This window comes from Bubalus kerabau, chromosome 1 (genome assembly GCF_029407905.1).
Source record: "Bubalus kerabau isolate K-KA32 ecotype Philippines breed swamp buffalo chromosome 1, PCC_UOA_SB_1v2, whole genome shotgun sequence".
In the NCBI taxonomy this organism is placed as follows: Eukaryota; Metazoa; Chordata; class Mammalia; order Artiodactyla; family Bovidae; genus Bubalus; species Bubalus kerabau.
Window position 1 is genome coordinate 216,240,225 of NC_073624.1, and position 21,958 is coordinate 216,262,182.

The following is a 21,958-nucleotide window of genomic DNA, read 5'->3' on the forward strand; positions in this document are numbered from 1 at the left end:
TTCAGTTCCTCTTGGCTTTCTTCCAGAAGGGTGGTGTCATCTATTATACACTGCGGCTCTTCCATACTAGGTGTTCACCCAAGAGAAGTGAAACATGTCCAAAGATGTGTACAGTAATGTTCATAGCAGCTTTATTTATAGCCAAATGTCCATCTTCAGGTGAATGTATATATAAACTGTGTTCTATCTGTAAAATGGAATACTACTCAGCAATAAAAACAAATGAGCTATGTTACTCATTTCCCTGGTGGTTTCCCTGGTGGTTAAGATGGTAAAGAATCCACCTGCAGTACAGAAGACCTGGGTTCAATCCCTGGTCAGGGAAGATCCCCTAGAGAAAGGAATGGTTACCCACTCAAGTATTCTTGCCTGGAGAATTGCACGGACAGAGGAGCCTGGTGGACTACAGTCCATGGGGTAGCAAAGAGTCAGACAAGACCGAGCAACTAACACTATGATACTCAAAATAATTATGCTGAGTGCAAAGAACCAGATAAAAAGAGTACATACTCTATGATTCAATTTATGTAAAATTCTAGAAAATGTGAACTAATCTGTAGTGTCAGAAAGCAGATGGGGAAGGTGTTGGAGGAGGCATTATAGACAGGCATAAGGAAACTTTTGGAAGAAATGTGTATGTTCAGACTTACGAATTGTATGTTTTAAGTATCTGCAGTTTGTCAATTATACCTTAAGAGAGTTGTTTGCAAAAAAAAAAAAAAAAATAATAAGTATGAGGGGAATTTGTGTTGATAGATAAGTTTATAGAGAAATATGTCCGTGGTGTAGTAAGCAAAAGAAGTTCCAGAACATTATATATAATTTGATCCCAGAGTTTTTTTTCAAACTTAGCAAATGAGAGTAATAAAATTCTTGCTTCTCATTGGATACTTCTGTGTATGTACGGAAGGTCTAGTAATTTACACAAGAACAGTGTTATCCTCAGGGAGTGAGATGTGGCACAGGACAGGGAGTTGATATACACATATTTAACACTGAACTGTTAACACTTTCAGTATTTTAAGTTTCATGTATCTGTGTATTAATAAAGGGTGCGCTTTCCAGAGAAGTTACGTTCTAGACGCTGGAACTGTGAATTCACTCCCATTCAGATGCGCTGGTCGTTAAGATTTCACCGCGCAGGTGTCACATCAATTTAGCTGAAGGCCAGCAGGCAGAAAACCCTCCCAGTCACCACTTAAGGAGATGCCCCTGAGCGGGTGGGAGCCGGCACGCACAGGTCCCGAGACAGTTGGAGCTGCGCGCATGCGTGGCCGCCCGGGGGCGGGGCCGGGGGAGGGCCTGGGGGACGCCCGCGGGTTCTGGGGTCTTCGTCCCGGGCCAGCGCATCCGGTTCCAGGGCAGCTGCCCAGAGCTCGGACGGGGCGGACTTGTGCCGCCGCCGCAGCCCGGCCGGCGAAGGCCCGGGCGCGCAGAAAGACACGCGGTTGTGTGTCTCCAGGTATCCTTTCCTTCTGGGGAGCGCGGAGGTCTGCGGGGGCTGCGCCTCCACTCGCTTTGAGGAAGCCGCGGGCAGGAGCGCGGGTCCTGCCCGGGGCGGGTTGTTGTTTGAGGACCCGGCTAGCGCGCTTTCTCCCGGAACGAGGAGGCGCGACCTGGCGTCCTCAGCCCGGGCACTGGGCTCCCCGAAACGGGGAGCGGGAGGGGGCACCCCCGGCTAGAGACTCCTCCCGACCCCAGGCCAGGCTGCCGTGGCCAACCCCCACCCCCGCATTTGCTTTTCCTCGAGGTGGGGTCTTCTGTCTGGGGTTTTACAGCCTCAGGTTGTTCGTTTCTTCCTACGGTGGTTTTTCTGCAGGGCCCAGCCCGGGACCCAGGTTTCCCGAGTTTAGTCATTTTGTTCATCTTTGGAGGGTAAGCTCTGAACGGATTATATTCGTCTTAACCTCTCTCTTAAACGCGTATTAGTTGATGTTTTCATTACCTGTATGATTACTGATTACGCGGTCTCTTTTGCACGACGACTTGAAGTGTTTTCCCTTACAGGAGGAGCCTGTTAAGAGTTTATGTTTACAAAGGCATGTCCTGGAGAAAAGTAGACACAAGCTTTCCCTGTGATTTGGAAGAATCTCTGCCCTTTTAGGTGCTTTTGTCTTTAGTTACCTGTGCCCAGAAATTTCCCCCAAAATATGAAGTGGAAAAACTGATTATTTGCTCAGAAAAATGTTGCAAAGTGCCTTCTTGAACCCTTTGTATTAATTGTTAAGATCCCTTGGTGTAACCAACACTGAGAAGAGGCTCTCCCCATTTCAGAAGCCTTCCCTGTAAGAGAGCCTGGCTTGCAGTCCTCATTCCCTTTTCCCTTCGGAGTTGGGAGGAGGGTGGAGAGGGTTAAGAGAGGGGAACAGCAGAGACTCTCCCCCACCCCAATTTCAAGGATTTAAACACATTGCCCAGTTCAAGTTTTTAAGAGTCACAACAGTAGAAAGTTGGCAATCACTGCTTTAAGAAAGATTTGTTTGACATAAATACATACCAGGTATTTATGTCCTGTTGGAACTTAGATGATACTGTAGTTTGACTTTCATATTTTAAAAAATTGTAGATTTTAGATTTAGAATGGAACCCAGAGGTCATGTGGGTTGCAAAGAACATAAATATTTTTGACAACATTCTTAAAAAATTATATTTTGTCCTCTGGGATATGTTCAATGGGAAGATTTTGCCCTTTGGCACAATTTACTCTTTTATTAGTATTCTGTCAAGCAGTCAAGTTTCAAAACTATATTTTGAAATAAATCTTCCACTCCCCTGTCCAGGCTACACCTCTCTGGCCATTGCACTGATGACTACTAGGATTTCAGACTCCTAACAGAGGTCCCCTGCATATGGGGGGAGCAATCTAATTTCTCAGTGTGCCACTTTAGAAGAGTTGTTTAAGGACATTTGCTCATTATTTTTGTTCATTTTCATCTTGTTGCTTCCAACGAATTTGTCTCATTTTTTTAGATAGTTTTAAATCTTTATTCTTTATCTGTAGTATTTACACAATATTTCTACTGTTGTGACTCATAAAAACTTGAAGTCTTTAGAAGTGCCTTCTGTGTATTCATTTCATCAATCTGGAAGAACCTGGTGATGGTGCAGAAGATAGCTGCTTTCATTTCTGCTTCCAGGCGGGCTCTGGATGTTCAGTAACCTGTCTTTGATTATCTTTCCCTCAAGAATACTGTGGGAGAGTTCTTAGATACTTTTAGAGGCTCTGATTCACAGGGTCACCTATCTGCCAAATTAATTAACATATTTAAAAAAGGGAAATTGGGTTAGGGTGGTTAGTGAAGCCACCAAGTGGACTTTGAATCATCATTCCGTTTTTTCCCCAAGTGCAGATAAACCTGTTTTGTGCTTGTGATCGCTGTCAAGTTTGCTCATTTCTGCATGTTTCAATTGTGGCTTACCACCTGATGGGGTCCTAAATTCTGGTTTTGTCTTCCAGCAGTCCTCGCTATTTGGTGACTCTTAAAACAACAGTCAACTTCCTTTAGCCACCAGGAAAGTAATTCATCTGAGTTTAAAAACTCCAGTGAGCCGATCTGAGTTAGGTACCTTCACAACGCCTACTTCTGGGTCTTAGGTAGAGACTCCCTATTTATATATCCTTTCAAGATCTCTTCAGTGTTTTCTAGCATAAAGCATGGCCTGCATACATGGAATTAGCCATATTGATAGCTCAGTAGAAAAGTTTCTGCGGTAAATAAAACTGTGTGTCATTTGGTTGGGAAAGTATAAGTCACTTGACTTACCTCTCTCTTCTTTTGTGGGATTCCTCTGAAAGTGTCCCTGGTGGCTCCCCTCTGCTTACTTCTGGAGTAGAATATAAAGGAGAGAGAGCTGACCTTGCCATTATCTGGAAGATAGGGTTTGTTTGATAGTAGAGCAACGCTTGGCAGTCTGGAAATCAAACTGTGGATATTGAGCTCTAATTCATTCTCCCTGTCTGTCTTCCAGAGCTCTATTTTAGGAGTAGGATTCAGAGAGAAGAGAGCTGGCTGATGGTGGGCATTAGAGATTGAAGATAAGGTTTTAGTGGATTATTAATAAGTTGTCTCCTCCACCTGGTATGTGTAACTGAGTTAGGCTTACAAAAAGGAGCAGAGTGAATTTATTTAATTTTACTTTATGACACTTATTCATGATGCCCAGACAATGAGTTTTATCCTGGTATTGTTGTAGCCGTTTAGTCGTGTCTGACTCTTTACAACCCCATGGACTGTAGCACCCCAGGCTTCTCTGTCCTTCACTGTCTGCCAGAGTTTGCTCAAGCTCATGTCCATTGAGTCAATGATGCCATCCAACCATCTCATCCTCTACCATCCCTTTTTCCCCCTGTCTTTAATCTTTCCCAGCATCAGGGTCTTTTCCAGGGAGTTGGCTCTTCGTATCAGATGACCAAAGGGTTGGAGCTTCAGCTTCAGCATCAGTCCTTCCAATGAATATTCAAGGTTGATTTCCTTTAGGATTGACTGGTTTGATCTCCTTGCTGTCCAAGGGACTCTCAAGAGTCTTCTCCAGCACCACAGTTTGAAGGCATCAATTCTTTAGGGCTCAGCCTTTTTTATTGTCCAGCTCTCACATCCATACATTACTACTGGAAAAACCATAGCTTTGACTATATGGACCTTTGTAGGCAAAGTAATGTCTCTGCTTTTTAATACGCTGTTAAGTTTGTCATTGCTTTTCTTTCAAGGAGCAAGCTTCTTTTAATTTCCTGGCTGTAGTCACCGTCCACAGTGATCTTGGAGCCTAAGAAAATAAAGTTCTGTCATTGTTTCCATTGCTTCCCCATCTATTTGCCATGCCTGGTGTAGACCTGTTATTATTTTCTTCTGTATCCATAGACTGCGCCTAACTCTGATAAGTCACAGAAATTGATCAAACTTCAAAGAGAATACTAATCAATCATGAATAAATCAATTATGTCTGTCAATACAGGTGAAAAATTTAAAAACCACAGAAGCTTATGTTAACAGCAGACAATGGCACCCCACTCCAGTACTCTTGCATGGAAAATCCCATGGATAGAGGAGCCTGGTAGGCTGTAGTCCATGGGGTCGCTAAGAGTCGGACACAACTGAGCGACTTCCCTTTCACTTTTCACTTTCATGCATTGGAAAAGGAAATGGCAACCCACTCCAGTGTTCTTGCCTGGAGAATCCCAGGGACGGGGGAGCCTGGTGGGCTGCCGTCTATGGGGTCACACAGAGTCAGACATGACTGAAGCGACTTAGCAGCAGCAGCAGCAGTCAAACTACATTCATATGGGAATGATAAATAATAAAAGTTCTGTCTGCTTATTTAATAATTATAACTGTAGAGGTGTTCAATTCAGTTCAGTCGCTCAGTTGTGTCCAACTCTTTGCGACCCCATGGACTGCAGCACACCAGGCTTCCCTGTCCATCACTGACTCCTGGAGCTTGCTCAAACTCATGTCCTTCAAGTCAGTGATGCCATCCAACCATCTTATCCTCTGTTGTCCCCTTCTCCTCCTGTCTTCAATCTTTCCCAGTATCAGGGTCTTTTCTAATGAGTCAGTTCTTCACATCAGGTGGCCAAAATATTGAAGCTTCAGCATCAGTCCTTCCAATGAATATTCAGGACTGATTTTCTTTAGGATGGACTGGTTGGATCTCCTTGCAGTCTAGGGGTCTCTCAAGAGTCTTCTCCAACACCACAGTTCAAAAGCATCAGTTCTTGGAGCTCAGGTTTCTTAATAGTCCAATTCTCACATCCATACAAGACTACTGGAAAAACCATAGCCTTTATTAGGTGGACCTTTGTTGGCAAAGTAGTGTCTCTGCTTTTTAATATGCTGTCTAGGTTGGTTATAACTTTGCTTCCAAGGAGTAAGCGTCTTTTAATTTCATGGCTGCAGTCACCATCTTTAGTGATTTTGGAGCCCCAGAAAATAAAGTCTGTTACTGTTTCCTTTGTTTCCCCATCTATCTGCCATGAAGTGATGGAACCAGTTGCCATGATCTTAGTTTTCTGATTGTTGAATTTCAAGCCAAGATTTTCTCCAAGATGGTGGAGTAGAGGGATGTGTGCTCATCTTCTCCTGCGAGAACTCCAAAATTACAACTTGCTGCTGGACAACTGTCGACAGGAGAATGTTGGATCCCACCAAAAAAAGATACCCCACATCCAAGGGCAAAGGAGAATCCCCAGCAAGATGGTAGGAGGGGCAAAATCGTGTTTAGAATCAAACCCCATACCTGCCAGAGACTCTTGGAGGGCTCAAACAAACCTTGTGTGCACCAGGACCCAGAGACCCTGCAGAGACTGAGCCAGAACTGTGTTTGAGTGTCTCCTGCGGAGGCATGGGTCAGCAATGGACTGCTGCAGGAGCAGGGGCTCTGGGTGCAGTAGACCTGGGTATGGCATGTGACCTCTTGGAGGAGGTCGCCATTAACCCCACCATAGAGCCCCCAAAACTTACACAAGACTGAGGAAACAGACTCTTGGAGGACACAAACAAAACCTTGTGTGTACCAGGACCCAGGAAAAAGCAGCAGGGACCCCACGAGAGACTGACCCAGCCTTGCCCATGAGTGTCCAGGAGTCTCGGTGGAGGCGTGGGTCGGCGGTGGCCTGCTGCAGCGTTGGGGGCACTGAGTGCAGCAGTGCCTGCACGGGACCTTTTGAAGGAAGTCGCCATTATCTTCATTACCTTCTCCATAGTTTGGCCTTAGGTCAAACCACAGGGAGGGAACACGGCCCTCCCCATCAACAGAAAATTGAATTAAAGATTTACTGAGCGTGGCCCTGCCCATCAGAACAAGACCCAGTTTCCCCCTCAGTCAGTCTCTCCCATTAGGATGCTTCCATAAGCCTCTTGTCCTTCTCTTTCAGAGGGCAGACAGAATGAAAACCACAATTACAGAAAACTAACCAATCTGATCACATGGACCACAACCTTGTCTAACTCAAACTATGAGCCATGCTGTGTAGGGCCACCCAAGACAGATGGGTCATGGTGGAGAGTTCTGACAAAACATGGTCCACTGGAGAAGGGAATGGCAAACCACTTCAGTATTCTTACCTTGAGAACCCCATGAACAGTATGAAAAGTAGTGGTGGTATGTGCTTCTAAAAACTGGAACTGAAAGATTTACATAGCCTATTAACAAATGTAATCAGGGCTACCCTAATTGTTCTGTAGTAACTCCCTATATGTTTTTATTAAAATGTGAATTTTTAGAGCCCTCATTTGACTGTTTGATCCACAGTCTTCTATTTGAGTAGAGCTTCATGTGTAATTCCTGGCGAGTGTTGCACTATTTCTATTGATGAGGCTAGTGGTATTTTGTTCTTGTTTTTGCTTTAATGGACAGCTTTTCTTCTGAGTGGAAAATAGTTTGGGAATCAGTAATTTTCTGATAATAACTTTCAGCATATACAATAATACATAAATGCCGTAAGTATAAAAATTGCTGAATTTTTACTTATATATTCTGATGAATGTGTTTTTGTGGTGTTTTGCCAAGCTAGAAAGTGAAATCAAATGGATATTGGTGAGTACCCTATGGCAGCAGTTACTTCATTTCATTCATTCACCGTGAACTGTAACTTGGGAGCCTTCTTTAGGTAAGAAAGTTGGTAGTTTGAAAAAGAAATGATCAGTTTTGAAAAATGATTGTATATGCTTAGGCTGGAATTTCTATATCAAGGTTTTCAAGCTAATAAAGATCTCTTTGTCTTGCACTCTCTCATATGTTCCAGATGCTCATTGCTAAAAAATTATATCATATAAAATGTATAGTTTGTGGATGGGTTTTCTATTCTGAAAGTTGATGTACATGAGGAAAAAGAAAACTAAGATGTTATTTTTTGATAGAATTATTGGTACATACTATCATTTAGTTATTTTTGGTGACTCTGTCAGTGAATTGGGAACTTAATTTTTTTAACAGATACACAGGTTTAACATTTAATTCCTGTTACATGCGGTTTTAATATATAGCACAGTTCCTTTATTTAGAATCACAAGGTGGTTTTCTAACTGGGCATTTGGATGAAGTCTTTGTTTTATTTTTGGCTTCACTGCTTTTTTAATGAGGGATTATGTTAGAAATAACTTTTTGGTAATTCCTTAGTAAAATTTTAGCTTTCCATTCTGTAGGCTTCCTAATAAAACAGTTACAAGCAAAATGTCAATAAATGTGCTCAGCTTCAGAGGTGAGTATCTGACGTCCATTCCTTTGCTTTCCTTGGACCATTGTATTTCGTTTAGGGAATTAACCCTTTAAAATAGTACATGCTTTGAATTATTGATGTCAGCAGCTGCGCATGTTCTACATGGTATTGCTCAGTTACGTATGTAAACTGGTTTAGTCAGATTAAGATGTGCAGTGGCTCTTCTGCCTAGTGCTCGAGATACAGTTTCTTCCTACCCCTCCTTCCCTTTCCCAGACCCTAAAGATGGCCTTGCATTTTGCTCAGTGATTTTATGGGTCATTCCTATTTCTGGGATCCATCTCTATGTTGTGGTTAAGAAATGTTTCCCATCAGACAGTGACTCGTGAGATAGGGATATTTACATATTAAATAAATATTTCATTAGATTTGAAGGTATGTTTCAGTTATGATACCAAATCTTCCACATACACATTCCTAGCATCCAGGGATGAGAAAAGGGTTAAAGAGTCAACCAAAGTTAAATAAAATTCAGAACTACCCTTATTACTATTTTATATTGTATACTTAAAATACTTTGAATTCTTATGTAAAATATATGTACAAGATAACCCTATATACTTGGCTATATCTATACCTGAATTTTGTCTGCACTTGGTTTTGTCTCAAGCTAATAGGAGTCATCCTTTCTTTCTGTTGGGAAAGAATGCTCATTCCTTTGCTATGTTTACATCAGCTAGTGAGGACCCAGTATGCTGCTGCGGCTTCTGTCCCTGCCATATCCTGCTTCTCTAGAGCTCCCATGTCCTGGGTGTCATCTGAAAACTGTCACAGGCCATTTGGCTTTTTGTTGGAACTGTGCTCCAGCTTAAACAACATAATGAAATTTGTTCAGGAAAATGCATTAGATGATTTAACAACAAGGGCGACATTTATTGAGCACTTACTATGGGCTGGCACTTGAGTTACTTTAATCCTCTCAACAACCTTATGAGACAGGTAATGCATTTCTCCCTGCTTTTCAGGTGAGGAAGCTGAGGCTTATATTAATTTGCTCAGACAGAATCACATGGTTGGTAAATAACAGAGTTGGGACTTAAGATCCATGCTTTTAATTATGTTTTCTATCTCCCAGCAATCCCCACAACCCCACCCTGCTTGGAGTTCTCAGCACAATAATTGAGTAGGAATAAACCTGGCACATGCTCTGCTTCCTTGGACCTTTCTTCCTGGAAACTTACCCCGACTACCCCCTCCCACATACAAACTCAAGAACATGCCGTTCCCTTAAACTTGCACCAGCTGGTCCCAGTTTCAGTGATGGCATTCATCACTGTATTTTGCCGTTTCACCATAGCTCTTTGAGAACAAGTTCCCTCCTATTTGGGGCTTCTCTGGTGGCTCAGATGGTAAAGAATCTACTGGCAGTGTGAGAAACTTGGGTCAGGAAGATTATCTGAAGAGGGGAATGGCTATCCAATCTAGTATTCTTGCCTGGGGAATCCCATGGAAAAGAAGAGCCTGGTGGGCTACAGTCCATGGTGTCGCCGCAAGTTGAACATGACTGAGCGACTAACACTTGACTTTTCCCTCCTGTTTATCTCTGTATGTCTAGTGCTAAGTAGTGCCTGTCAATGCATGAAAGTGAAAGATTCTTGTCAAAATTGTCTTAAACTGTTTCTCATTTTCTGATGTTGTTATTCCATACAATTAAAGCAAAGTATAGGATGGGAATGTGGGGAAAATTATCACTTACCATTGTTTACTGTTTACAGAATGAAGAGGAACCGTCTATCTTTCATGAATAAAGTTCTCCAGGCCTCACCTACAGTGAAACAACCAAAACTTGGGTGCTGTTCTTCTCTCAGCCAGACTCACATGTGTGCTGTTCTTCTGAACTGGGGGAATTTGCCTCACCACGTAGTGTTACGCGTTTTTCAGTATCTTCCTTTAATAGATCGAGCCCGGGCATCTTCTGTCTGTAGGAGATGGAATGAAGTTTTCCACATACCTGACCTTTGGAGAAAGTTTGAATTTGAGCTGAACCAGTCAGCTACTTCATATTTTAACTCCACTCATCCTGATCTCATTCAGCAGATCATTAAAAAGCATGCTGCCCATCTCCAGTATGTCAGCTTTAAGGTAAGAAAAATAAGCAGTACATAAAAGCAATGACTTAAGTTTTGTTAGTATTTGTGTTAGATCATTATACTGAAACAGTCAATGAATATTTCAGAATTCTTATCCCAAACTATTTCCTGTTTCTTTGTTGTTACTTGCATAGATTTAGATGTAGTACTTGAGCTACAATTGAATAAACTTCAGCTTCCTTCATGTAGATGCCATGAATAATTTTAATAAAATTCAGGTAATCTTACAAGATTCGAAAGTATAAAGTGCTTAGAAAGTTCATTTGTCATCATCTCTGCTTTTCCTTTTTTGTCGAATATAGTGTATATTAGAGAAAAAAATACTCATTTATTTTATAGTTTGAAGGGATAAGTACAGTTTTGTAGTTGAATATTGAATTCTGTTAAATAATTATATTGCCAATAACCTTCTAATGTTACATTCATGAAATTAAGGTTTTTAATTGTCTTTGTAGGTTGATAGTAGTACTGAGGCAGCAGAAGCTGCCTGTGGTATACTTTCGCAGCTGGTAAACTGTTCTATCCAGACTTTGGGCTTGATTTCAACGGCCAAGCCAAGTTTTCTGAATATGTCAAAGGTAAAGATGATTTTTTTGTGAGATTGACTACAATTCTTAAATATTATTGAATTAGACAAACACCGGCTTCCCAGGTGGTGCTAGTGGTAAAGAATCTCCCTGCCAATGCAGGAGATGCAAGAGATGCGAGTTTGATCCCTGGGTTGGGAAGATTCCCTGGAAAAAGAAATGGCAACCCACTCCAGTATTCTTGCCTGAAAAATTCCATGGACAGAAGAGCCTGGAGGGCTACAGTCCCTGGAGCTGCAGAATCAGACACGACTAAGCGACTGAGCATGCATTCAGTCAAACATAATTCTTTTCCTAAAAATAGATCACAACCTTACTTGCATTCAAATAATCACTTAAAGCAGGTTTTTGTTGACTAGCACTTAGATACACATTAGATATTTTTGATGAGATATCTAATGCATGGTTTCATTCTTTAGATCTATTTTGTAATTTTAATAATTGTTTCACAGCAGATGTCATTAATATAAAATCTAGGTGTTATATTTAGAATTTCCAAGTGCCAGTTTACATAGTTACATTGAATGTGGAGTGTGTAGGGCCAATAGTGGATGTCTTTCCTGTAATTCTGTAGTTGCTCCATTGGAGGGGAAACAGTGTAATCTTTAACTAAACGTACTATACTGGTTAGGATAATGTTGGCATCCTTGCAGTAGAAATTCCAAAGTAACAGTGGCTTGAAAACATGGCTGAGGTTTATTTCTCTTACACTAAAGAAATCCATAGGTGCCGCAGTCCCTAGCTGTGGACTGGCTGTCCACTAGGACTGTGGAACCCACATTCCGCCTAGGCGCTTCCTTTCTCTCCACGGTGTTGTCTTCATTTTCATTTCCCAAGAAGGCTTTCTGTGCTCCAGCCATCACGTCCTTGTTCTAGACCACTGGAGGGAATAATGGGGGGGAAGAGTGTGCCTTCTCCCTTTCAAGGTGTACAAGACTAGCCATAAGTACCACACAGGGCTTCTTATTGGGCAGCTTAGCTCTGTGGCCACAGCACATCTCTGGGAAGCAAGGAAAGTCTTTTAGCTGGGTGGCAATATGCCCAGCTAAATATTAGAACCAGATTACCAAAGAAGAAAGGATGATGGTTCTTTTTTTTTTTTTTTAAATTTTCTGTCTTTATTTTTTCTTCTTAAAAAATATGGAACGCTTCACGAATTTGCGTGTCATCCTTGCACAGGGGCCATGCTAATCTTCTCTGTATCGTTCCAATTTTTAGTATATGTGCTGCCGAAGCAAGCACAGGATGATGGTTCTTATGAAGCCACCAGCAGTCTCTGCCACAGAAATTAATGACTGCCTTCTCTTCATTCGGCTTTGACTTGAATGCCATGTCCTCAGAGAGGCCCTCCTTGACCCATTTTGCTAAAACAACACCCCCTCCTCTAGTTACTCTCTGCAGTGTTTTATTTTCTTTACATCATTCATCAGAACTTGAAATCACCTTATTTATTTAATGTTTATTCTTCTCCTCCTGAAACAGAAGACATCAGCTCCTGAGGGCAGGGATTCTCTTTTGCTTATTTACCATAATCAACCCAGAATTAGAATAGTGCCTCATATGGAATAAGCACTGAGCTCTGGTCGTCAGTAAAACTGACGAATGGAAACCTTCCTGTAGAAGTGGATGGAGGAATAGCGGCATCTCCTTTCTTATTAACTGGGTCATGGCTGTCTTTTAGAATGCGTTTCTGCTAGCCTGTTAATCTTTTTAAGAGGTATGCTGAAAAAAAAATGGGTCACTTGGGGATTCAAGTAATCAGATGAAAACTTACTACTTCTAAATAGTTATTTCCTTGTTTATGAGATAGGGAAGCAGATTAGCCTGAAATTCTTAGATTCTGGGCTGTCTCTCTGCTGCACATCATTTCCAGGGCCAGCTTCTGGGTTAGCTGAGGCAGTCACCAGAGGCTTCATTCCAAGCCCCGCCTCCACACAAAATGGGCTCTGTGGCTTCTGGCAAAGTTGTAGATGTCTCTGTGCCTCAGTTCTTTGATTTGCAGACTGAGGGAAAGTGATGTATGGATACAGAATGTTGATCTGCCTGAGAAGTACTGACCTAGAGACTTCCATGGCGGTTCAGTGGTTAAGACTTTCCTTCCAGTGCAGGGGATGTGATTCAGTCCCTGATTGGGGAGCTAAGATCCCGTATGCCTTGTGGCCAAAAAACCAGAAACATAAAAACAGAAGCAGTATTGTAGTAAATTCAATAAAGACTTTGAAAATGGTCCTCTTTTAGAAAAAAGCACTAATACATTGTTACTGTAATGAAATATGTACTCTAATGCTTAAGTGTGTCCTTCAGGACTGAAAGAGTCCTATGGAAGTTGATTAAAAGTGAAATAAACCTTACATTTCTTAAGGAAAAAGAGTGAACTGTTTCTTTTCCTCTAATAATTTTTGGCACCATAAAGTTTGGTAGAACTATTCAAAACCCTGAAGGACGATGCCATCAAGGTGTTGCATTCAATATGTCAGCAAATCTGGAAGACCCAGCAGTGGCCACAGGGCTGGAAAAGTTCAATTCTCATCCCAGTTCCCAAGAAGGATAGTACTAAAGAATGTGCTGAACATCGGATAATTGCACTCATCTCCCGTGCTAGTAAGGACATGCTAAAATCCTGCAAGCTAGGCTTCAGCATTTTGAGAACCAAGAACTTCCAGATGTCCAAGCTGGCTTTAGAAAAGGAAGAGGAACCAGAGATCAAATTGCCAACATTCAGTGGATCATAGAGAAAGCCAAGGAATTCCAGGGAAACATCTACTTCTGTTTCATCGACTACTCCAAAGCCTTTGACTGTGTGGATCATAATAAATTGTGGAAAGCTCTTAAAAGAGATAGGAATACCAGACCATCTTACCTGTCTCCTGAGAAACCTGTGTGCAGGTCAAGAAGCAACAGTTAGAATCCTGTATAGAACAACTGATTGGTTCAGGATTGAGAAAGGAATACAACAGCGTTGTCTGCTGTCACCCTGTTTGTTTAACCTATACGCTGAGCATATCATAAGAAATGCTGGTCTGGATGAGTTACAAGCTGGAATCAAGATAGAAGGGAGTAACATCAACAATGTTAGATATGAGGATGATACCACTTGAATGGCAGAAAGCAAAGAGGAACTAAAAAAACCTCTTGGTGAGGGTGAAGGAGGAGAGTGAAGGAGCTGGCTTAAAACTAAATATTAAGAAACTAAGATCATGGCATCTGGCCCCATGACTTCATGGCAAAGAGAAGGGGAAAAGGTGGAAGTAGTGTCAGATTTCCTCTTCTTGGGCTCTAAAATCACTGTGGATGGTGACTGCAGAAGATGATGCTTGCTTCTTGGCAGGAAAGCTATGAAAAACCTAGACAGTGTGTTGAAAAGCAGAGACATCACTCTGCTGACAGAGGTCTGTGTAGTGGTCTTCCCAGTGGTCGTGTAAGGTTGTGAGAGATGGACCATGAAGAAGGCAGAGCACCGAAGAGATGATGCTGTGTCAAACTGATGGTGCTGGAGAAGATTCCTAAAAGACCTTTGGACAGTAAGGAGATAAAACCAGTCAATCGTGAGGAAAATCAATCCTGTATTCTCATTGGAAGGACTGATGCTGAAGCTGAAGCTCCAGTATTTTGGAGAAAAAGCAAGAGAATTCCAGAAAAACATCTACTTCTGCTTTATGGATTACACCAAAGCCTTTGACTGTGTAGATCACAACAAACTGTGGGAAATTCTTCAAGAGATGGGAATACTAGACCACTTTACCTGCCTCCTGAGAAATCTGTTTGCAGCTCAAGAAGCAGCAGTTAGAACCGGACATGAAACAACAGACTGGTTCCAGATTGGGGAAGGAGTATGTCAAGGCTGTGTGTTGTCACCTTGCTTTTTAACTTATATGCAGAGTACATCATGAGAAATGCCAGCTTGGATGAAGCGTGAGCTGGAATCAAGATTTCTGGGAGAAATATCAATAACCTCAGATATGCAGATGATACCACCCTTATGGCAGAAAGTAAAGAGGAACTAAAGAGCATTTTGATGAAAGTGAAAGAGGAGAGTGAAAAAGCTGGCTTAAAACTTAACATTCAAAATATTAAGATCATGGCATCCGGTCCCATCACTTCATGGCAAATAGATGGGAAAACAATGGAAACAGTGACAGACTTTATTTTCTTGGGCTCCAAAATCACTGCAGATGGTGACTGAAGCTATGAAATTAAAAGATGCTTGCTCCTTGGAAGGAAATCTGTGATCAACCTAGACAGCATATTAAAAAGCAGAGATATTACTTTGCCAGCAAAATGCCCTTCTAGTCAAAGCTATGGTTTTTCCAGTAGTCATATATGGGTATGAGAGTTGGACTATAAAGAAAGCTGAGTCCCAAAGAAGTGATGCTTTTGAACTGTGGTGTTGGAGAAGACTTGAGAGTCCCTTGGACTGCAAGGAGATGGAACCAGTCAATCCTAAGGGAAATCAGTCGTGAGTATTCATTGGAAGGACTGATGCTGAAGCTGAAACTGCAATACTTTGGCCACCTGATGCAAAGAACTGAGTCCTTGGAAAAGACCCTGATGCTGAGAAAGATTGAAGGCAGGAGGAGAAGGGGATGACAGAGGGTGAGATGGTTGGATGGCATCACTGACTTGACAGACATGAGTTTGAGCAAGTTCCAGGAGTTGGTGATGGACAGGGAAGCCTGGCACGCTGGAGTCCATGGGGTTGTAAAGAGGTGGACATGACTGAGCAACTGAACTGAGCTGATGTGAACATCTGACTCATTGAAGTCCCTGATGCTGGGAAAGATTGAGGGTAGAAGGAGAAGAGGAGAGAGAATGAGATGGCTGAATGGCATCACTGATGCAGTGGACACAAACTTGGGCAAACTTTGGGAGATGGTGAAGGACAGGGAGGCCTGGTGTGCTGCAGTCCATGGGGTCACAAAGAGTCGTGCACGACTGGACAACAGCAGCAAAGTTTAGTAAAGAGGTTCGGCTGTCCACCATTTGAGAATGTGTGTAACTCAGTTTACAGTTGTATAAACCATTGATTTCTTGTAAAGCAATTATGATGTATAACCAATTTGGTCATTCTGTTAGGGACAGTAGAGCCTTTGATAGAATCCAAGTTGATTTTGAAAAGGAAAAAAAAGATGCTCAACATCATTCATTATCAGAGAAATGCAAATCAAAACCACTATGAGGTACCATTTCACGCCAGTCAGAATGGCTGCAATCCAAAAGTCTACAAGTAATAAATGCTGGAGAGGGTGTGGAGAAAAGGGAACCCTCTTACACTGTTGGTGGGAATGCAAACTAGTACAGCCACTATGGAGAACAGTGTGGAGATTCCTTAAAAAACTGAAAATAGAACTGCCTTATGATCCAGCAATCCCATTGCTGGGCATACACACTGAGGAAACCAGAAGGGAAAGAGACACGTGTACCCCAATGTTCATCGCAGCACTGTTTATAATAGCCAGGACATGGAAGCAACCTAGATGTCCATCAGCAGATGAATGGATAAGAAAGCTATGGTACATATACACAATGGAGTATTACTCAGCCATTAAAAAGAATTCATTTGAATCAGTTCTAATGAGATGGATGAAACTGGAGCCTATTATACAGAGTGAAGTAAGCCAGAAAGAAAAACACCAATACAGTATACTAATGCATATATATGGAATTTAGAAAGATGGTAACAATAACCCTGTATACGAGACAGCAAAAGAGACACTGATGTATAGAACAGTCTTATGGACTCTGCGGGAGAGGGAGAGGGTGGGAAGATTTGGGAGAATGGCATTGAAACATGTATACTATCATGTATGAAACGAGTTGCCAGTCCAGGTTCGATGCACGATACTGGATGCTTGGGGCTAGTGCACTGGGACGACCCAGAGGGATGGTATGGGGAGGGAGGAGGGAGGAGGGTTCAGGATGGGGAACACATGTATACCTGTCGTGGATTCATTTCGATATTTGGCAAAACCAATACAATATTGTAAAGTTTAAAAATAAAATAAAATTAAAAAAAATAAAAACTAAGCATTGAAAATATAAAAACAAACAAACAAACAAACAAAAAGAAAAGGAAAAAATGTGCATAGATTTGTTTTCTAGACTTTCTGTGTCAAAAAATGACCTGAAAAGTTCTGAAGCTCCACCCATTATGAAGTCAAACTGTATGTAACTAAACTTTTGTTTGTCAGTCTTCAAAACAAAGTTTTCAAAATGTATCTTTGTTTAGATAATTTGCTAGAAAAAAAAAGTCTCTAAAGAATATGACATCATTTATTCATCAACAGTAAATATTGACTTTTACTATGTGCCAGATACTATTTTAGGTGCTAGAAATACAGGAATGAATAAAACAGATAAGAATTTATTTATCCTAGACTAGGGTGTTGACTCAGTCCAGATAGTAAATTTCAGGCTTTGTGGGGCCTATCGCTATGCTCACTTCTCGCAGTGTAGTGTGAAAGCAGAGCAGTACATAAATGAGTCCCACGGTGCTCTTCTATGGTCAGACTTTAATTAGGGACACTGAAAGAGCTTCACTTAAGTTTTGCATATCACAAAGTACTCCTCTTTAAAAATTTTCTTTGAATTATTTGAAAATATAAAAACCATGCAGTGGCTTAGATGATAAAGAATCTACCTGCAATGCAGGAGACCTGGGTGTGATCCCTGGGTCCAGAAAATCTCCTGGAGAAGGGAATGGCGACCCACTCCAGTATTCTTGCCTGGAGAATTCCATGATCAGAGGAACCTGGTGGGCTGTAGTCCATGGGATTTCAAAGAGTCAGACATGAATGAGTGACTAACACTTTTCATACTTAACTCATGAGCCGTACGACAAAGTGGACTGGACTTGGCCAGTGGACCATAACTTGCCAACCTCTATTCTAGGAAATACGTAAGATTATATCCTTTTAATGTTGAAAAATAAATCCTTAAGATTGAAAATAATTGGAAGATGTGTTTATGAAATCTTTGAAACTTCTTCCTCTCTCACTATTCCATTTAGCAATGATAAAAGTAATAAAACTGTACTTTGCTATTTCCCTTGGCTAATGGCACTATGAAAAGCAGTAATATGTTGATCACTTTTATTATGCTATTATAAGCATATGTTGATATATTAATAAATAGTTTTGATGAAATTATTGCAGCTGTAGATTTTAAAATAATGTTTTTATAATTTTTTCTTATTGCCATGCTAGTCTCATTTTGTGTCAGCACTTACAGTTCTTTTTGTTAACTCAAAATCATTGTCATCAATCAAAATTGAAGACACGCCAGTGGATGATCCTTCTTTGAGCATTCTTGTGGCCAATAATAGTGGTACTCTAAGACGCCTAAAAATGAGTAGCTGTCCTCATGTTTCATCTGATGGTAGGTTTTATTTTTAAGCTCATATGATGTTTTATTATAGTAATAGTAGTAATACAATTTCCTGTTGAACACTACATGCTTATGAGATATAATTCATCAATCTTTCTTTCAAAAGAACTCAGTGTATTGATGTAAGCTAAATATAGTTTAAATTGCTTCTCCTAAGAGTATCTTACTTATATATATATTTTTTATTGTATGTATAATTATATATATGGGGCTTTTCGGGTGGTGCAGTGGTAAAGAATCTGCCTGCCAATGCAGGAGATGGAAGAGATGCAAGTTTGATCCCTGAATGGGGAAGATCCTCTGGAGAAGGAAATGGCAATCCACTCTAGAATTCTTGTCTGGAAATTTCCATGGACAGAGGTGCCTGGAGGTCTACAGACCATGGGGTTGCAAAAGAGTCAGACAGGACTAAGTACACATATGCACATAAATATATACACACACACACACACACACACACATACAGATTTGCATGCAAATTATATATATATATCAGCATCCATCTCCTCAGAAATCATTAGATGTCTATTCTAGGAAATAATGAATAACTGATACAAATTTAAATTCACAAAATGTTGTGTTAGTATCCATACTCTTTGTGTTTAAAGATTTTTCCCCATTTCCTGCAGGAATCCTTTGTGTAGCTGACCATTGTCAAGGTCTTAGAGAACTGGCATTGAATTATTACATGCTAAGTGACGAACTTCTCCTGGCGCTTTCAAACGAGACTCATGTTAACCTTGAGCATCTTCGAATAGATGTTGTGAGTGAAAATGCTGGACAAATTGAATTTCATTCTATTAAAAGACAAAGTTGGGATGCACTTATTAAACACTCCCCTGGAGTGAATGTTGTTATGTACTTCTTTTTATACGAAGAGGAAATGGAGACGTTCTTCAAAGAAGAAACCCCTGTTACTCATCTTTATTTTGGTCGTTCAGTAAGCAAAGAGATTCTAGGACGGCTAGGTCTTAACTGTCCCCGACTAATAGAGTTAGTTGTATGTGCTAATGGTATTCAGGTCATTGATAATGAACTTATTTGTATTGCCGAACACTGTAAAAACTTAACAGCCTTGGGCCTCAGTGAATGTGAAGTTAGCTGCAGTGCATTCATTGAGTTTGTAAGACTGTGTGGGAGAAAGCTAACCCACCTCTCTATCATGGAGGAAGTTTTGATACCTGATGATGTTTATAGCCTAGATGAAATTCACACTGAAGTCTCCAAATACCTGGGAAGAATATGGTTTCCTGATGTCCTGCCTCTCTGGTAATGAATGCATGAAAGTGAAAAGTGAAAGTGAAGTCACTCAGTCGTGTCCGACTCTTCGCGACCCCATGGACTGCAGCCTACCAGGCTCCTCCGTCCTTGGGATTTTCCAGGCTAGAGTACTGGAGTCGGGTGCCTTCTCCAGATAATCAGTTTCTAGATAAGTTCCTTAGCCTTCCTTGAAGGCATATTTTGACTTGCTAAATACATTTGTAATATTGAATTTTGGATCCCTTAAATTATGTCACTTAAAATTTTATATTGTTAATTGTTTCTGTTTCATCTTGGTATTAATATACTTTACAAAATATTTAGTATTAGAAACTAAGAGTACACTCAAAGTAGAGATACAGAGGCTGGCTTATTTGTACTCTATTTTTTAGCAGTATATAAGATCATGTTATGATTCAGTAAATAACTTGTAATTTCTAGTGCATTTCGAATTCTACTTTGTTGTATTAAATTGGGAGAAAATGAGCATTAGATTAACATTAAATAATGCTAATTCATTTTATAAAGATACTGTGATTGTAATTGGTTAAACACACTACTGAGATAAAAACAAATTTTTTAGAGGGTGTTTGTGAGGGAATCAGCATTTACTAGATATATTTACTGTGTATCTGAAACTATGCCAGATCCTTTGCAGAAGTGGTTGTTTAATTAGTAACACAGCCAAAACTCTTTAATGGCTACGATTTATTGCCTTTAAGATGAATATGTATCCTTAAAATGACCCATAAGACCCCACAGGTTCTGGCTTCTGGTTTCTCCCTGCTTCTTTGACCTTGTCTCCTCCCACCAGGTGCCCTTTGCCCCTTCTGTTCTCATCCTCTTTCAGTTCCTTAAAATTGCCATGCACCCTCTAGTCAGAGCGCATTTGTACATATTCTAGGCAGATTTTAAAGTCATATGTTATTGTTAATATGCCCTGAGTGTGATAAATGTTGTCATAAAAATGTAGTAATTCTTCCCTGTCCAGCTATGGCCTCTTAAATTGACCACTTACCTTGTTCTTTCATTAAATTACTTTCTTTCAGAAAACGCAAAACATTTTCTAAATAAAGATGGATTTTATAGTCATTTAAGCTAATATCTGACACCAAAATTTTAAGTATATGTTATAATCATCTTCAATAAAGAAAATTAAGTTACTCAGTGCTGTTACCTCCCTGTCATTTGAACCTGTGCAGTACTTTAGACTGAACATTTTAACACTCAAACCTAAAGGAAAAGGAAATTAAGAAAACAAAACAACCTTCTGATACAGTGCACCAGAGGGCGCTATATTCTAGTGATTCTGAGGAAAGAAGTCCTTTAGTCTAAAATTTGCATTTACGTTCAACAGATATGAGAGTGCCTGTGGGAGGCGAGGCAGAAAGCAGCATTTTTGCTCTTCTTTGGAGAAGCCGTCTGTTCTGGGTAATGAGTATGGTTTCTAAAACAGTCACTTCAGAAGGTTGATTATTTAGAAGACTAAATGTATATGTCATTGTTCAAACATTTTAGAGCTCCTTTTAAAATTGCCTTTGAAATCTGTATGCTATTTCCTTTTTTGTGATCTCAATGGGAACACAGGCTTTGTCTTTTGAAGAAAAATGTAATCTTTGGAAATGACCTAAAGTTACTTGGCACTAGGGAGATGAATAAGGTAGATGATCAAACCAGACACTGCCGGTGTTGCAGTTTTCTTCTTTTTAACCAAAACTTAAAGTCTTAATTTGCTAGCCTTGTATAAGATGTTATGACACAGTAGAGAATAGTATCTAACTGGATATGAGAAAGTACTGATGGTGTTTTATAGACTCTAAACTATCTGAGAGCCGTCAGTGAGTCTTCTTCCTGGATACCCACCTGAGTCCCGTTGCCTCTATAACATCTTATTCATAATGATAAATACTCGGGAAGTCACCTCCCAACCGTAAAACTACAGCATTGATAGTAACTTAAATTTTTCTATGTGGTCCTTCCCTATCCAGTCCTGAGATAACTAGTGTTTATTATTTGCTCGATTTCCTTTTTATATGTTTTTATCACATATACATGTGTTCCTAAAAATTCTGTTTTGGCTTTAGTTGTTTTGACTTTATAAAACAGTATCATGCTATATGTCCTTTTGAGCTTTTTTAATGATTCATCTATTTTGTTATGTTTAGCTGAGGTTCATTTATTACGACTGCTGTATAATATTCCATTCTGTAACGAAACCACAGTTTGTCCATCTGACTATTGACAGGCATTTGAGTTGTTCCGGGTTTTGCTATGACAAATAGTAATATTATGAGCATTCTTGTACACAGGTGCTAGTATACCAAAGCAACCCCTTCTCTTTAGTAAAAAAGTTAAGTTGACTACATTTCCAATAGCATAGCTACACTAGGAATGGAGTCATTCTACTGGAGTTTTCTACATTC

General features: G+C 40.5%; 1 protein-coding gene and 1 non-coding gene across 2 annotated transcripts; one reads left to right on the top strand and one right to left on the bottom strand.

The window, feature by feature from the left end:
- The first annotated feature begins 1,317 nt into the window (after positions 1-1,317).
- Positions 1,318-20,702, top strand: LOC129632585 (F-box/LRR-repeat protein 21). The gene is made up of 5 exons (XM_055554369.1): positions 1,318-1,462; positions 9,931-10,297; positions 10,761-10,883; positions 18,095-18,266; positions 18,905-20,702. The coding sequence occupies exons 2-5, from the start codon at positions 9,932-9,934 to the stop codon at positions 19,546-19,548; spliced, it is 1,305 nt and encodes a 434-aa protein (XP_055410344.1). The 5' UTR covers positions 1,318-1,462; position 9,931; the 3' UTR covers positions 19,549-20,702.
- Positions 12,027-12,134, bottom strand: LOC129642465 (U6 spliceosomal RNA). Its single transcript, XR_008709735.1, has one exon. It is a non-coding gene; the product is annotated as a U6 spliceosomal RNA (small nuclear RNA).
- Positions 20,703-21,958: the final 1,256 nt, after the last annotated feature.

Excerpts from the sequence above, each read along its gene's own strand:
- LOC129632585 (XM_055554369.1), top strand. The coding sequence starts at position 9,932 with ATGAAGAGGAACCGTCTATCTTTCATGAATAAAGTTCTCCAGGCCTCA. Across the intron at positions 10,298-10,760 it reads TCCAGTATGTCAGCTTTAAG|GTTGATAGTAGTACTGAGGC; the intron begins GTAAGAAAAATA and ends TTGTCTTTGTAG. Across the intron at positions 10,884-18,094 it reads GTTTTCTGAATATGTCAAAG|TCTCATTTTGTGTCAGCACT; the intron begins GTAAAGATGATT and ends TTGCCATGCTAG.